Source organism: Sphaerodactylus townsendi, linkage group LG15, assembly GCF_021028975.2.
Source record: "Sphaerodactylus townsendi isolate TG3544 linkage group LG15, MPM_Stown_v2.3, whole genome shotgun sequence".
Classification (NCBI taxonomy): Eukaryota; Metazoa; Chordata; class Lepidosauria; order Squamata; family Sphaerodactylidae; genus Sphaerodactylus; species Sphaerodactylus townsendi.
In genome coordinates, this window is record NC_059439.1 from 10,239,285 (window position 1) to 10,255,603 (window position 16,319).

The 16,319-nt window shown below is 45.6% G+C and overlaps 1 protein-coding gene across 2 annotated transcripts in view; it reads left to right on the plus strand.

Annotated features, from left to right (window-relative positions):
- The first annotated feature begins 476 nt into the window (after window positions 1-476).
- Window positions 477-16,319, plus strand: part of CRHR1 (corticotropin releasing hormone receptor 1) — a 113,537-nt gene continuing 97,694 nt past the window's right edge. For both annotated transcript variants that reach the window (XM_048517990.1, XM_048517991.1), the window contains exon 1: window positions 477-579. In XM_048517990.1, coding sequence (XP_048373947.1) covers window positions 556-579 — 24 coding nt within the window. In that variant the 5' untranslated portion in view covers window positions 477-555. The remainder of the gene's footprint in view (window positions 580-16,319) is intronic.

A 16,319-nucleotide genomic window follows, 5' to 3' on the forward strand; every position in this document is an offset into this window, starting at 1 on the left:
GTGTGTGTATATATATATCTATGTATGAAGTGTATGAAGTGTGTTTGTGTGTGTGTATATATACGTATGAAGTGTATGAAGTGTGTGTGTTTGTGTGTGTGTATGTATGCATGCATGTGTGTATGTGTGTGTGTATATATAGATAGATAGATATGTGTATGTTTGCACGTGTGTGTATATGTATATGTGTGTGTTTGTGTGTCTGTGGGTGTATCTGTATGTATGTGTGTGTGTCTATATATATATATATATATAGTGTGTGTGTGTGTGTGTGTATATGTGCGTGGGGTCTTTGGCATTTATTCTGCGGGGGGGGGGGGGGGGGGGATGGCAGCTCAGCCTGAGGGAAGGGGCACAGGAGCCTGGCTGTCGATCACCCCTCTTCTCTGTCCCCAGAACGCCCCCCCCCCCCCCGTCCTGGGAGCGGAGGCAGGTGGGGGCGGGCCCGGGGGAGGAGGCTTCGGCGGCGCCGGCTGGTTCGCCTTTAGCGGCTGCGGGAGATTTGCAGCGCCTGGCCGGAGAGAGAGAGAGCGAGCGGGGAGCTGCGGAAGAAGGATGGAAGCCCGGGCGGCGCTGCAGGTAAGAGGCGGCTCACGGGGCGGGAAAGCGGGGCGAAAGCGGGGTGGGAGGACTTAACTTGCACGGGCTCCTGGGACTGGGGGGCTTGACTTGCACACACCCCGCGTGCGCTCCCCCCAGGTTCAACTTTCCAACCCCCCCGGGGGGGGGCGTTATGCAGAAAGAAAGAAAGCCGGTGCAGAGGCAAAGTGTGTGTATTATCGAAGTGTGTGTGTTTGTGGGGCGGGGTGGGGTGGGGGTGGGAGTGGGAAATATGCGCTGAAATTGACAGAGGTCTGGCTGGAGGGGGGGTCTCCTCTCCTCCATTCAGCATCCCAACCCAGGGCTGAGAAAGGAAATCTGGCATATTATGGGGGAAGGGACTTGACTTCTCATCTTCCTTCATCTACTAGAATCCTACCCCCTCCCCTTTCCCCACCAACCCCCTCCCCTTTCCCCACCAACACACACACTTTTTCATGTCGCCCCCCTCCACCTCCATCTGTGGGGCGTGGAGCAAAGTCTGTGGATGTGGGGCATTCAAAGTCGCCGCCTTCCTCCGATGGTACATTTCAAAATATCAACCCAGCCTCTAAGATAAGGAATCCAGTTGCCATCTAGAATGACAGTCTGCTCTGCCTCCCTGGCAAGAATTTGTTTGGGTGAAAACCTATAGAGCGAGCCCATTAAATCTCCCTGAATGGCCTGTTTAATCCTGGCTAATTTCAATTAACTGCTTACTGTCCCGAACAGATATTTCCCCTCTTTGCCCAAGTTATGCAAATGAAGATGTAGTTAAAAATAGGAAGAGGGTCCATTCTGGGGGATAGATAATTTGTTTATTTAGCTACTTATACTCCGCTTCACTCCCTCATGGGGACCTGAAACGGCTTGTAACATTTCCCCCTCTTCCATTTGATTCTCACAACAACAACCCTGCGAGTCTCAGAGACAGCAACTGGCTTAAAGTCACACGGCGAGTCTCCTTGGCAGAGAAGCCAAGCCCCCCAGATGTTTCACTAAGATAGGGCAACCTATGTATGTTTAAATACAGGGGGTAAAGGACCTGTGAGTTCTTGCTGACAGGTAGCAAAGGAAACAGCCCTGTCACACAGCACAGTTAAATCCAGTACAACAAAATGTGAAGTACGTAGAAGGTTAAGATTATAAAAGAACAAGGATGTGACAATATTTTAGTCTGCCGATTTTCAGACTTTGACCTTTAAGTTATGCCTTTGTGCTAAGGAACCATTAAATACTGGCTGTGGGGCTGAGTTCAGGTTCCGTGCTACTGGACCATGGTTTAGGCCTGTTGGACCACAGTAAACTGAGAGTGTCCCCTAGCTGACAACATCGCCAGTTGTCTGGGGCCATACCTTGCTGGGCGAGAGCCAGCGTGGATTACTGGTTAAAGTGTTGAACCAGGAGCTGAGCAACCCAGGTTTGAACCCCCAGTTGTGCCCTGGAGTCTTGCTGGGTGACTTTGGGTTAGCCATGCACTCTCAGCCCTGACGTTGGCTGGTATTTCTCCCAGGTAATATGGAGGCAGGCAATGGCAAACCAACTCTGAACATCTCTTGCCTTGAAAGCTCCACCAAGGGTTACCTTAAGTCAGTTGGGACTTGAAGACCAAAAAACCAAAGGCAGACAAATCCCCCCAACCCCTCCCCCCTTGCTGGAGACCAACAGGGGCTGGGCACGCTGCGTTGGGAGAACTTGAGTGCCAGTCCTGGACTTTTACTAAAGGAACCTCCAATAAGCGTGCAAGAAACTTTGGGTTCCCTGTTTGAAGCCACAGCTGTAAGCTTGTTCCATTCCCCTTCCTCACAATCTGTGAGCGTGTGTGTAATATTATCCAAGGTCACTCAGAGCATAATAAATGAATGCAGTTTTACAAAAGCCGGAGGATGCTTTGCACCCAATGAAAATTCCCCGATGAAGACTCTGTGGGAGGTTCTTGCTGATCTTCATTGACCTCAGCAATCGTCACTGTCCACTCCTGAAAACTTTTCCTCTTTAAATCATTTGTTGTTGATCCTTTTAAAGAAATCCTTCTCCAACGTGGCTGCTGCTGTGGGTTTCCCGAGCTGCGTGGGTGGGGTCTGGTAGTTTTTGCTTCTAACGTTTTGCCCCCATCTATGGCTGGCATCTTCAGAGGCAAGTCATGGTAAGGCGCGTTTCTCTCCATGGCACAGCATGGAATAATTTGTGCCATGGTGGGAAACGCATCTTATCTTATTTTTGGAGCTCTGATGAGATCTGAATCAATACAGGGAGCCTTAAAAGTTATGTCAGAGTTCAAAACAGTATCAAACAAATATAAAGAAGTTGCAAGAATATGTGAGTCTTTAATCCATCACTGAGAAACGTTGTGTTATGTATTGACCTTCCCAGGAAAGAACAAATCATCTCTTTTGTACATATAAACTAAATACACAAAAAGCCTCTTCTCTAATTCATAGACTCTCTTACCCACTCAGCCTGAAGGTGATAGACAGGAGGAGGAATTCCTGGGTATGAAACAATATAGGGCAGGGACCCGCCCCCCAATACCCACAAATCTCAAGTATGAGATTCAGACTCAAAATAATGAGCCCTAGAATCAGACTCCTTCATTCATCACCAGGGTGGTATGACCGTCACAACCCTGGTGTTTTCTGTTTGTGCCATCACTGTGCCATCTGGATGCTGGAACCATGATTGGGGCTGGACCATCAGCTCAGGTCTTTTCTGATGAAATGTTAGCTGAAGCCATTAGACAGGCACACGGAAAGTAATAGACTCTGCGGAGTGCCCGTAGTAATATAGCAGCTCAGGAGAAGCAGCTTCCCGATTGCTGAGAGGAGTGCAGAAATAAGACCCTTCTTGAGAGGGACCCACACACTTGGTCCCATCCATACGATCACCGTGGCACACAGAGAAGTCACAGCAAGCAGCTCCCCCATTACTCTGTTGATGTACACAGGAGTCTTATGGGTAGACTCCAAAGATTAATCTCTTTCTGGGCTGACTGACCCTCAGAATCCATTTCTAACGCCAGGGTTTTGTTCCGGAGTATGTAGTCAAGGGGTTCCCAATCTTTTTCAGCCCATGGGCACTTTTGGAATGCTGACACAGCATAATGGGCTCAGCCACAAAATGGCTGCTGCAGGAGGCGCAGCCAGCCACAGAGTGGCTGGTGCAACTTACCTTCAGTCACACAGTGAAGATCCTTTTGCTGTGGTGGCAGCTGCTGCCAAAGCAACTTTTAAAAAGTCTGCATAGCCAATCAAAAGCCTTGTTGGGGGAAAAAATCCCCACCTGCCCCCCCCCCACTTTCTGGAGACCCTCAGCGGGCACAAACAAATTGTCTGCAAGCCCAATGTTGGGGACCCATGGTGTAGACTAACAAGAGTAGTTCTGAGCACATGTGGAATGTTTTTTCTTTTTCACTGAGTTATCTGGTGCCTCTTTTCTGGGGTTTAGGGAGAGGGCCAAACAGGCTACTGAGCGGTTTGCAGGGCGGAAACTTGCCCTGGCAATCTCTCCATCTTTCGTGCCAACTTAGACAAGGCAGTTTCTGATTTGCACAGCTGAATTAATGCTGCTTTCCTCCCATCTGCATAATCCACACATATCAATTATGCTTTGTGCAAATAGAGTCTGTAGAATTTCCCTACATGAATTCATTCCCCATTCAGAGAGGAATTAATGTATGTAAATCAAAAATAGACACTGTTCTTTACACCCTGAAAGAAGAATCCTTTCTTAAGAGAGTTCTGTGCCCATCTAGGCTGCCAGAAGGGGTGGGGGTGAGTCATTACAGTTTTCCATGGTGCATTCAAGGCGGGGGGGGGGGCTAATTTTAGTGTATTTATTCCCCTCTCCCGCAGAATCCCACATAATCCACCAAGGTAGATATGCACGTTCCATATATCTTGCATGATAGAATGCTGAGTGACTCCAGATGTGCACTGTGGAATACGACAGTAAGAACTGTCTTGCAGGATTAGACTAAAGCAGGGGTAGGGAACCTTTAACACTCAAAGAGCCATTTGGACCCGTTTTCCACGGGAAAAGAAAACACTTGGAGCCGCAAATAATTTTTGACATTTAAAATAAAAATAACACTATATATATTGGGTTTTTTTAACCTTTTACTCCACTCATTCTGAGAAGCGCATGGATGCGCCTGCCCTGCTGATACCAGGGTGGGCTTGGGGAGATGGGGTCAGCTGAGCTTGGCCTGCTGCCAGCCGCCAGGAAAGCTTTATCCAGCCAGCCGCTTCGAGCGGGGTGGGTGAGAGGAGAAGGCTCCTTGGCACTGACCAGCCGGCAGGCGGGCAATTGGTGCTTCCATGCACCTGCTGCCTGCAGAACGGCAAGACAAGAGATGAAAGCCTGCTGACCGGCGCCATCCCTTCCATACTCCAATTAGGGAAGCCTGGGCAGAGAGAAACTAGGCGACGCGAGCACAGATCCCATGTCAGCGGGCAATTGAGATGCGCCCGCCCACCTGCTGCCTGGAGGACGGGCAAGGAGGAAGCTGGCGGCGCAACCTCGCGATCCGCCGGGAAAGCGCCAGCTCCCCACTCAACAACAGGGTAGGCGAGAGGGAAAACGCTGGCGCTTGACAGATAACCGTCATGAGGCAGTTGAGATCTGCCACGCCATACTGCCTGCAGGGCAGGCAAGGACTTGAAGCCGGCAACTTGGCTCGTGGACGCCCCATGATGCAAGAGCAGAAAAAGCATCGCTGGCTCCTCGAGCCGCATAGGGGTTTCCCCTACCCTGGACTTAAAGGTTTACCTAGTCCCAACACCTGCTACAAGATTCGTAATCAGCAAATGATGGGAGAGGAGTCAGAAATTGGCCAAAAGTCCACTAATGGACAGCTTTTTCCATCTATTACTATGCAATAGATTTGCACAAAACGAGCTTTAAAAGAACACTTTATGTCTAGTATGTTTTTAGCCCACAAACTCAAACACAGTTTTTCCTGTTTTATCATAATTGCCCTGTGGGGCAGGTTAGACTGATTGGGTGTGACTGGGCCAAGGTCACCCAGCATAGCAGAGGTGGAGATACGAACCCAGGCCTCCCAAATTGTAGTCTGATTGTCTAAGTTGGAGCAGCAGTGGCGTAGGAGGTTAAGAGCTCGTGTATCTAATCTGGAGGAACCAGGTTTGATTCCCAGCTCTGCCACTTGAGCTGTGGAGGCTTATCTGGGGAATTCAGATTAGTCTGTACACTCCCACACACGCCAGCTGGGTGACCTTGGGCTAGTCACAGCTTCTCGGAGCTCTCTCAGCCCCACCTACCTCACAGGGTGTTTGTTGTGAGGGGGGGAAGGGCAAGGAGATTGTAAGCCCCCTTGAGTCTCCTGCAGGAGAGAAAGGGGGGATATAAATCCAAACTCTTCTCTTCTCTTCTGAGTGGTGGTGGTGGGAGATCCAAGCTGTTCAGTGCACAGAGGAGTTTGTGATCACTCCCAATGGAATCGCACTGTACACAGAACCCCAAAACAGACTCCCATCTCTGACAGAAACAAGGGCTAGGAATAGGGATGTGGACATTTCCTCATCATAATTTATGCATCCCCTTTGAATGTTCAGAGTACTTAGTTATCTTAGAAATCTTTAAAACATCCCTGAAAGGTTGGCTAGGATTATTGTCATCACCATGCCAATAGGGAAATGAGTGAGGGAAATATATACCCCACTAAACTTTCCCTTCTTACTAGACACAGTGTGAAACTTCCGTCTGTGATACACCTCTGAAGATGCCAGCCACAGATGCAGGCGGAATGTTAGGAACAAGATCTACCAGACCACAGCCACAAAGCCTGGAAAACCCACCACAACCAGTTGAATCCGGCCACGAAAACCTTCAACAATATGTTGAAATGAGCAAGGTTGAGAGAATAGTGTCTTGCTTCAGAGCTGTGCTGTGCTAGCGCAGCTGATGGACTTCTTTCAGTGGGGCATGGATTTTCACACACATGTGCACAGATGTGGAAAAAGACGCAAATAAAGGTTCATCAGATATTGGAAATAGTGTGAGGTACCTGCAGATGTCATTAACTGCTTATGCTATCTGAATTTGACATTTGGGGAGGGAGGGGGGGGGAGAGAATAGAGGCAATGCACACATAGCTATAAAATGCTGAAAGAGATTCTCAGTCTGTAGTTTCCTTTCCCTGACCTGGATGGCCCAAGATAAGCTGATCTTATCAGATCTCAGTAGCACCACAAAGAGAATCTAGGCATGGGATTTGTTAGAATGTGCTCTTAGAAACCAGCTAACCACATACTCTCATCCTAACCTACCTCAGAGAGTTGTTGTGAGAACAGAATAAAGGAGAGGGGAACAATGTAAGCGTCTTTAAGTTCCTTTTGGGAAGAAAGCTGATGGTAAATGAAGTGAATAAACAAACCTGCCCAAATCCTACAAAGGTACAGCTGACACATGGAAATCACTTTTCCAAGTGCGAGTCTTAAAATATGTGCTTTGTAAACAGTATCAGTTATTTAAAATATCTGCATCCCGTACCTCCCTGTGAGTATCTCTAAGGTTTCTTACACAAAAATAAAAGCAGATTAAAACATCAAACTGTCAAATAGCACAATAAAAATTCAGTATGTCAGCCAACCAATACATCAAAACTCTGCTGAATTAAAACCCATGTAGTGATTTGAAATGGTAATGTGGGAAGATGCAATAAAGTCTCTCTTAAAACAGTGGACTAAAATACAACCCAGCATAAAAGCAATAGAATCTTACGGTGGATACAAATTACATTAAAATGGCATAAAAACAAGGCATTGATTTTGAGAAAAAAATGTACTTTGAAATCTCAGCTTTAATTTTTCCCTTTTTTTGAGCTAGATCTAAAATCCATGCTTCAATTCTTCGTGGCCTTGTACTGTGATTCTCTGCACCTCATATACTCAAAGATTCAAAGATTAGCGCCCCCCCCCCCGCCAATAAAAATGCAAACAGAAATGATCAAAATAGCAGGTGGGTTGGGAAATGGAATGTGCTCAGAAAATGGCACCAGCAAGGAAGTCCAGGGATGGCATGGAGGCATGGGGAACATCTTAAAGTGATTGCACAGGCAACAGAAGACATTTTGAAAATGTTTCAACAGAAAGAATAATTTCAAAAGGACATTCATTTGAAACGTTTTGAGGCTGCAAATAAAACTTTTGGGGGTAAAAACAGTGTGGAACTCCATGGAGAAAACGTTTTATTTTCTGCCTCAACATGTTTTTGAAGGTTTGTGCAGAAATGACCTAGGAGGGAAACCATCAGACTGTGGCCACACAAAAATGTCTCAACAGCCAGTTCATACATAGCACAGACTTTCTTGGAGATCAAGGGTAGGGGATTGAAAGGGCAGGGGATTGAAAATGTTTTCCAAACATTTTCAGTGATGTGTGGAAAGGGTTCTAGTGTTTTACCTGCATCTGTAACTGATATCTTCAGAAGATGCCAGCCACAGATGCAGGTGATATGTTAGGAGCTAAAACCACCAGACCACGGCACCACACAGCCTAGAAAGCCCACAACAGCCAAAGTCTGGAGTTTTAAAAAAAGTTTGACAGTCAAAGCTAGGAACATGATACCTCACAGGGGAGGCTGACATTTCAACATGGAGCAGGCTGAACTGCATATGGATTGTGGGAAATCCACTGCCTCTTCATGCACTTGACTTGCTTCGACTGATGTTTTTTTGGGGGCGGGAACTTCCAGTAGCAGTCATACATGGATAAATGTCGGCAGAATTCAGGTTTCTTGAGCTGTCGCTAAATCGCTTTTCTCCACTTTCACCTAATATTCCCGTTTGCTGCCACCAGTTCTCCAGCATGTTTTCATTCATTTTGCACAGGAGAGTCTTCCCAACAGAGGCCAGCATTCCAAGAGATTAAAATATTCCATGTAGTAGAGGAATTTCAGGGAGGGGATGAATGAAGGGAGCGAGGAGAACTGGTAGCACATCTCAGAGGGAAACACCAGGGGGTGGGGAGGGGCTAGTTGTTTGAGAAGCAGGAGTAGGTGTTTCTGTTACACTGGCCCACAACATGGTGGTCGGCTCTGCAATAGAAAGCACCCAGCACTGGAAGAAATGCTTGTGGAGGAGGGAATGATTAAGCAGGCAGTACAAGTTATTTGCCTCCCCCTCACTTCCTGGAAATACTTGAGCAGTTGCAGCTTGCTTACAAGGCAGGCAAGATGCTTAAATTATACCCACACCCCCAGAGCAAACTTAACTGCTCTCTTGAATGCAGCTGTCCTTATTGTCTTCAGAGCCTTCCCACTGTGTTCTGTCCATTCTGTGAACTTGGGCCGATCATGAGAGGGAGGACAGGGAGGCATGAGTCAGCACTCAGCTTTCTTGGCCCTTTCTTACCTGCCCAGGGTAATGCCTCCACTTTTGGGTCAGGAAGGAATTTTCCTCCAGGCCAGATTGGCCAGGGATTCTGGACATTGCTGGCTTCAGGACATAGTTCTGGGGTCACTGGGTGTGTGTGTAAGAGGGGGAAGTATTTCTGAATTTCCTACATTGTGTTGTGTTACCTGAATTAAAGGGGTCTGTCCCTATTTGGATGGGGGAATTAGTTATGGACAGACTTTGCAATGCAAGAGGCACAGGCTGTGAGGTCTTCCACCAAAGTTTACAAAAGTCTTTCTCCTTAAAAAGCCGCAGAATACCAGACTTTAGAAATTTTAACAGTTTTATTGGAAAAGTAAAATAATAAACCTACATGCAAATGGCAAAATACACACAGAGACAGAGTTTTGAAGAAGCCTAAGATTTAGAAAGAGGTAAAGATTTAGAAAGATTTAGAAAGAGGTGAAGAAGCCTGAGATTTAGAAAGAGGATAGATGGGAATAGTAGAGATCACTGAGGAAAGGGTGATAATTACTTAGTCTTGAAGAGGAATGGTCCAAGGAGGCAGAGCCAATTGGATTGGAAGGTTGCAATGCTTTGGGCACAGTGTAACTGAACCAGAGCTAGTCTAAAAAACACTGGACACAATGTGACCAAACCAAAGGCAGTTCAGAAAACACTGGGCAAGGGGCTGCTGTTGGGGCAAATTAGTTATAGAAAAATGTAACCCTCCAGCGATGCTGAAACAGCCGGCCTTCCTGCACAGTTGAGAGTTTCAGTTCTCAGGAGGGATGGACGATAGCTTGATAAGTCAAAGCCAGAGTGTGACTAGCTTTTGATTATATTTAAATTGGAGTTGATAAAATTACAACTCTGAGTAAAGTCAGGTAATGCACCTCTGTGAGTCAGCTAATGCGCCTCTGACCTGCCATCATGTATTTTGGCCCTTCCATCTCTGTGTTCAACAGACCTTTGTGCAGTGTTTTCCCAGCAACCAAGAGATATTAGGGCAATTCTAGTAACTCTTTGCTAGCAGTAAAATATCTATATGTTAAGAGGAAAGTGGGACAAGCTACTTGTCCTGGGTATTATAAAAGAAGATTAATAGAAAAAAGTAAACTGTGGGGTTTTTAAACATGTTCTGGATCCTTCCAGGATTTAATTTCTATTTCAATCTGTGACTGATAAAACTGGGAAATTTACGGCTTTTTAGTTAAATGTTTCACTAATAATTTCCTGCATAAGGCATAATCCTTTAATAAGTAGCATTTTTACCTTTTCATCCATTTTAAATACTTTGCCACACTTGAATTCTCTTTTCTTTTATATCAGTGATAACAATGAAGCTTCAAAGGAATTTCTAAACAGCCAATGAACTTCTTGTCTTAGCAACAATTGGTTCCTAATTTCTTTGCTTTGAATGTTTACAAATATAAGGAACAACAATGATAAACAATATAAGATAAACTATATTTGCAAATATAAGGTACAGATGTGGGCTCCTACATGCCTCATTTTCTGCTCTTTGTGGACAAATATGGACAAGAATTCATCTATAATCCTCCCACTTGGTGATTCACTGATGACATCTTTGTAACCTTCATTGGAGGCAGAGGAAGTTTGAAACTATAGCCTTTTGCACATAAAATGCTTACAACAAATATTGCCACCAAATGCTACATTTTTTCTTTGAATTCTGCATTTTCCCCCCTTCTGTCTGGTTCTGGGAATGTTTTCCCCTTCATTTCATAGAATCAAATAATCATAGAGTTGGAAGAGACCACAAGAGTCCAACCCCCTGCCATGCAGGAACACACAATCAAGCACTCCTGACAGATGGCATCTAGCCTCTGTTTAAAAACTTCCAGAGGACACTCCCCCACCCTCTGAGGCAGAGTAGTCCACTGTTAAACAGCCCTTATCAGTTCTTCCTAATGTGTAGGTAGAATCTCTTTTCCTGTACCTTGAACCCATTACTCCATGTGCTAGTCTCTGAAAATAAACTTGCTCCCTCTTCAACATGATATCCCTTCAAATATTTAAACATGGCTATCATGTCACTCCTTAACCTTCTCTTTGTCCCGAGCATTTCTCCTGCAATGTTTTTTTCTCTCTGTTTCTGATCCACCTTCTATTGAGTGTGTAATCATGTTCAAACAATCTTTATTTCTCTGCTCCATCAATCACCTGGCCCTTATCCATGCAGCTGTGCAGTCACCCAACCTCCCCTTCAGCCATTTTCTCTTTCCTCTGGCCCTCCATTTTCAAGAGAATTAAAAAAAATTCATTGTCACATTGAATTAATGATGTAACATTGAGGCAGAGCAGGGAAGATTAGATCAGCTTTGTTAATTTCATATAGAGCTTGCCATGTTAATTTCAGGCACAGATAGAAAGAAGTAGGGGCGGTTGGATCAGTGCTGTCAATTTCATATCAAACTGCAACTGAAGAAGTTTGGATTTATACCCCACCTTTCTCTCCTGTAAGGAGACTCAAGGTAGCTTATAAGCTCCTTTCTCTTCCTGTTCCCACAACAAACACCTTGTGAGGCAGGTGGGACTGAGAGAGTTCCAAAGAACTGTGACAAACCCAAGGTCACGCAGCAGGAATGTAGGAGTGCGGAACACATCTGGTTCACCAGATACGCCTCTGCCACTCAGGCGGAGGAATGGGGAATCAACACCCAATCTCCAGATTAGAATCCTCCCACTCTTAACCACTACACCACGCTGGCAAAGGGGAAAATGACCGGTGGGGGGAGGGTTGGAGGTGGTGGAAGTGAGCAGAATGATTTCACAGCAAAAAAATTCCAAGACGAAAGGTTTGACCACTGGGAAAATCTGTAGTAAGCTATGTGTGCGGAAAAGGTCCTTGACATTTCCACAAGGATGTTTGGGTCTCCCTTGGATTCCTTACAGCTCACTGTTTTGGATTCCTTACAGCTCACTGATGCAGTAGTGGGATTCAAATAATTTAACAACTGGTTCTGGTGGTGGGATTCAAATAATTTTAACAACTGGTTGTTTACAAGCACCATTTTAACAACTGGTTCTGCCAAAGTGGTGCAAACTGGCTGAATCCCCACCACTGATGTGATGCCATTCTCTGTTCATCCTGTTTTTCTACTTCCATGTCTCCACCCCAAACCTTTGCTTTGATCTTTCTGGAAAGTGTGCAATCAGATCACATTTGGATGCCTCATGGATGGAAATGTGTACATTTCTGCAATTCCTGACCACAGTGGTAACATTTTCCTTTCCTTGGCTCCTTTGACTGCCATTCCCCCCACTCTTTCCCACACACAGCACCCACACACTGCAAAGCTATCTTTGGGCTTTAAAAAAAGCAATCAGGAATGACTGAATTGTTATAGAATTACACTATTACAATGATTTATTGCCATAATTTTCTAGTCTCTAGCTTTACTTAAAAAGTAAGCCTGTAGCCCTTTTTGTTGTAGGATTACGTTTTGTCTTATAACTCCACAATGAAAAGGCCAAGAGGCTTTTAAAAAAATGAAAGTTGGGGATTAGCAAATCATGCAATCACGTTGAAGCCATCTAGAAAATCATGCAATTTACATTACTGCTGTAATGATCTAGCAGTTCCAGATTTAAAAACGTCTTCCAGTGGAGGAGGAGGAATGGTGTCCGTGGGGACTAAGGCAAAGAAAGCACGGGGCACCTGTTGTCTGATCACGCTGTTGCCACTGCAAATGTCTCGGCAATCACAGCAGTATCCAGAACAACAGAGAGAATGGTCTCCATCTGGAAACTTCTTATCTTGTTTCTTTCTTAGGACTGTCCCGTCATCAAGAAGGGCCTGCTCCACCTCTGCTTCTGACAGATAGAAGCCGAAATTTTAAATAACTTTCAGCCAGTGGGTTGGATCCAGCCAGATTTTTGCTCCGTGGTACCCTGTTCTCCTCCTTGTGTGGAGTTGCCAGGTCCTCTGTGACCACCAGGTTGGGAAACTCCTGGAGATTTGGGGAGAGGAGGAACCTCAGTGAGGTACATGTTGACTGTTTAGCTTAATATATTTAGCAGAGCAGCATAAGAAGAGACCAATACACAGTTGCTGGTTTTATATAAACGAATTTACTAACTATTGGGGAGGGTTACATGGAAGAAAATAAAGAACAGCTTTCTATTCTAGTACTAACTTGGTTACATAGTTCTGCACCACGTGGTCGCACATGGTGGCTATCTAGCAAAGCAATGTGCTATAATGCAATGTGCTCAAACAAAGAAACATATTTTACTTTATAACTTTCTGTCACATAGACAATGCTGGGGCTAGCTGACTAATAGCTTAATCAATAGACTGGCCATGAAACTCTGACCTCAATAGCTAATTAGCATGCACACAGTTAACCCCTTCATGTCTGAATTGTGACAGACACCTGCAAATGCCAACAGTACAAGGCAACAGAATCCACCCTCTAAAGCAGGGGTAGGGAACCTTTAACACTCAAAGAGCCATTTGGACCCGTTTTCCACGGGAAAAGAAAACACTTGGAGCCGCAAATAATTTTTGACATTTAAAATAAAGATAACACTATATATATTCGGTTTTTTTAACCTTTTACTCCACTCATTCTGAGAAGCGCATGGATGCGCCTGCCCTTTCTGCCTGCAGGGCGGGCGGGAATGGGGTCGGCGGCTTGGCCTTGCCAGCTGCCGGGCGAGCGCCCGCCCAGCTTCGAAGCAGGGGGTGGGTGAGAGGGGAAAACCGCGGCACTGCCAACCCGATAGCGGGGCAATTGAATTCTTCGCCCTGCTGCCTGCAGGGCGGACAAGGATGAAGCCTGCAGCTCGGCCTTGCCGTCCCCGCCCCACTCCAATGGGGCGGGCAAGAGGGTAAACCTGCTTGGCACAACAACTGCGATCAGCGGAGCGAGATGATGCGCCCATTTTGCTGCCTGGAGGACGGGCAAGGATGAAGCTGGCGGCTCAACCTCGCCATCCGCCGGGAAAGCGCCCGCTCTACGCCAATGGGGCGGGCGAGAGGGGAAGCCCATGGCGCGGCCCAGCAGATCAGCCGGGCAGTTAAATTATCGCCAGCCCTGCAACACTACAGGGCAGACAAGAGATAGGCAGCCGACAAATTGGCTCGTAGAACGCAGTGCAAAAGAACAGAAGAGCCGCATCGCGGCTCAGAACCCTGGAGTTCCCTACCCCTGCTCTAAAGTCTCCGTTTCCAGGGGAACTGATCTTTGTCATCAGGAGATGAGCTGTGATTCCAGGGGATCCCCAGCCCCACCTGGAGACTGGCATCCCTGTCCATCCTACATTCCTCCTCTAACTTAGGTTTTGTCCATGCAACTCCCGCAATTCTCACTCTCAGCTTAGCTATTTGGGTTGGTCAAAGGAGATCCTCTCCTTATTTTCATCTGCAGAAAAGCTGGTTGGATGCAGTCTTGGGTCTGTTACATGGGACAATTATTTATGTATCTAGACAGTTTTATCTTTTGAAGGCTAGTTTGGGGTCCTTTATAAATGCTTAAATAAATGATAGCGCATTAAAGCAATTGCTAGATAAATTGAGACAGTGAAGACTGAGTGTGGTGTGGTTCGCCTTTATTTCCACTGGCCCCATGTGCCTCCCCCCCTCCAAAGGACTCCTAGAAATAGGACTGAAAGTCTTAATTAGTGTAATTAATTGCAGGATTAAAATGTGGGCTGTTAATCACTGTTGTACCCTGTGAAAAACAGAGGTTAGTGGCATTGTTGTTAAACAAACTGTGTGCATCACTCGGCTCAGGCAGTGCCTGGAATATGTTTTTGAGCACAATGAGCCATTTGTCTCTGCCATCTATTTGAGCGTCGCTCTTGGTTTTCCTAAATGGATATATCACCTGAGCTGGGATGCAGATTGATTTTTAAGTCAGCAATGAACCAAGGAAGCTTTTGGCAGGGGTCAAATCAGAAGCCGTAGTAAGATGCCCTGAAAGATCAGCTACACATTGAGCTCTTGTATCCCTCTAATAATGTTTAGGACAAACCTGTAGCCACAGTGGTGCAAAAGGGAACCGAGCCCCATCAATCATTTGTCCTGCCCCTCCAATCAGCACTAGGGTTGGTGTAAACCGATCACAAGTCTTTCAAGTGTAAATTCTTTATGTAAAAAAAGGAAGGAGCTAAGGCTAAGGTATAAAGGTGCACTCCTCTTATAAATCTTCCAAATATGAATTCTCTTTGCAATCAGAATTAGCAGCTAGCAGGGCTGAAGAGTCCAAAATTAAGGGGGAAGGGGAAGGGGGTGATAGGATGTCTGAATCATTTTTTCACTTTTCTGATTTTTTTGTAATCCTAGTAGAGCCAGCATGGTTTTATGGTTAAGAGCAGGTATACTCTAATTTGGAGAACTGGATTTGATTCCCTGCTCTGCCACTTGAGCTGTGGAAGCTTATCTGGTGAACCAGATTACTTTGTGTACTCCAACATATGCTAGCTGGGTGACCTTGGGCTAATCACAGTTCTCCGGAGCTCCTCCACCCACCTCACAGGGTGGTTGTTGGGGGGGGGAGGGAAAGGAGATTGTAAGCCTCTTTGAGTCTCCGTACAGGAGAGAAGGGGGGGGGGAGTAAAAATCCAAACACTTCTTTTTCTAGTGGGTTGCTTATTAGATCCCTTATGCTATTCAGTTGTGTTGCTTTATACTATGTATCCACCTTAAGTTTCAACTGGTAAATAAATAGTAGAGCACAAATAAATAATAAAGAAAATAAGTAATGACAGATTGACCTCCACTGTACTTATTTGCTGCCCCCTCCCCAATTAAAAGTATCTGGCTATGGGTCTGGTTTAGCAGTACTTAACCCTTGCTGTGATGCCACAGGGTTCTGCATTTCCCTGTCAGCAAAAAATAATGATGAACAGCTCCAAGAAGGGTGCAGGTGTTTCTAAAAAGCAACAGGAAGCCTTTTTCACATGATATTCATGTCACGTGACAGTCTCTCTTTCACACGTACATGCCCCACACATAGATGGGCGCACACTTTCTTTATTCTACCCTTTCTTTAAGGAGCTCAGGACAATGTCCAAAGTTTTCCTTGCCATAACAACTCTGTGAAGAAGAGCTGGTTGGTGTATGCTATTAGGGGAGTTTAGAGGATACCAGTAAAGACCCAGATGCTAGTGAGTTGCTTTGTATAAAGGTTTACTAGCTAAAAAGGTCAGGTAACGTGGAGATAAAACAATGAATACTGTACTGTACTGTTCCTGGTAAATTAGTAGAATTTATCATTAAAGATAAAATTATAAAACATGTAGAAAAGCAAGACCTGCTGAGGAAGAGTCAGCATGGCTTTTGCAGAGGCAAGTCCTGTCTTACAAACTTACTAGAGTTCTTTGAGGGTGTAAACAGGCATGTGGACAGGGGTGA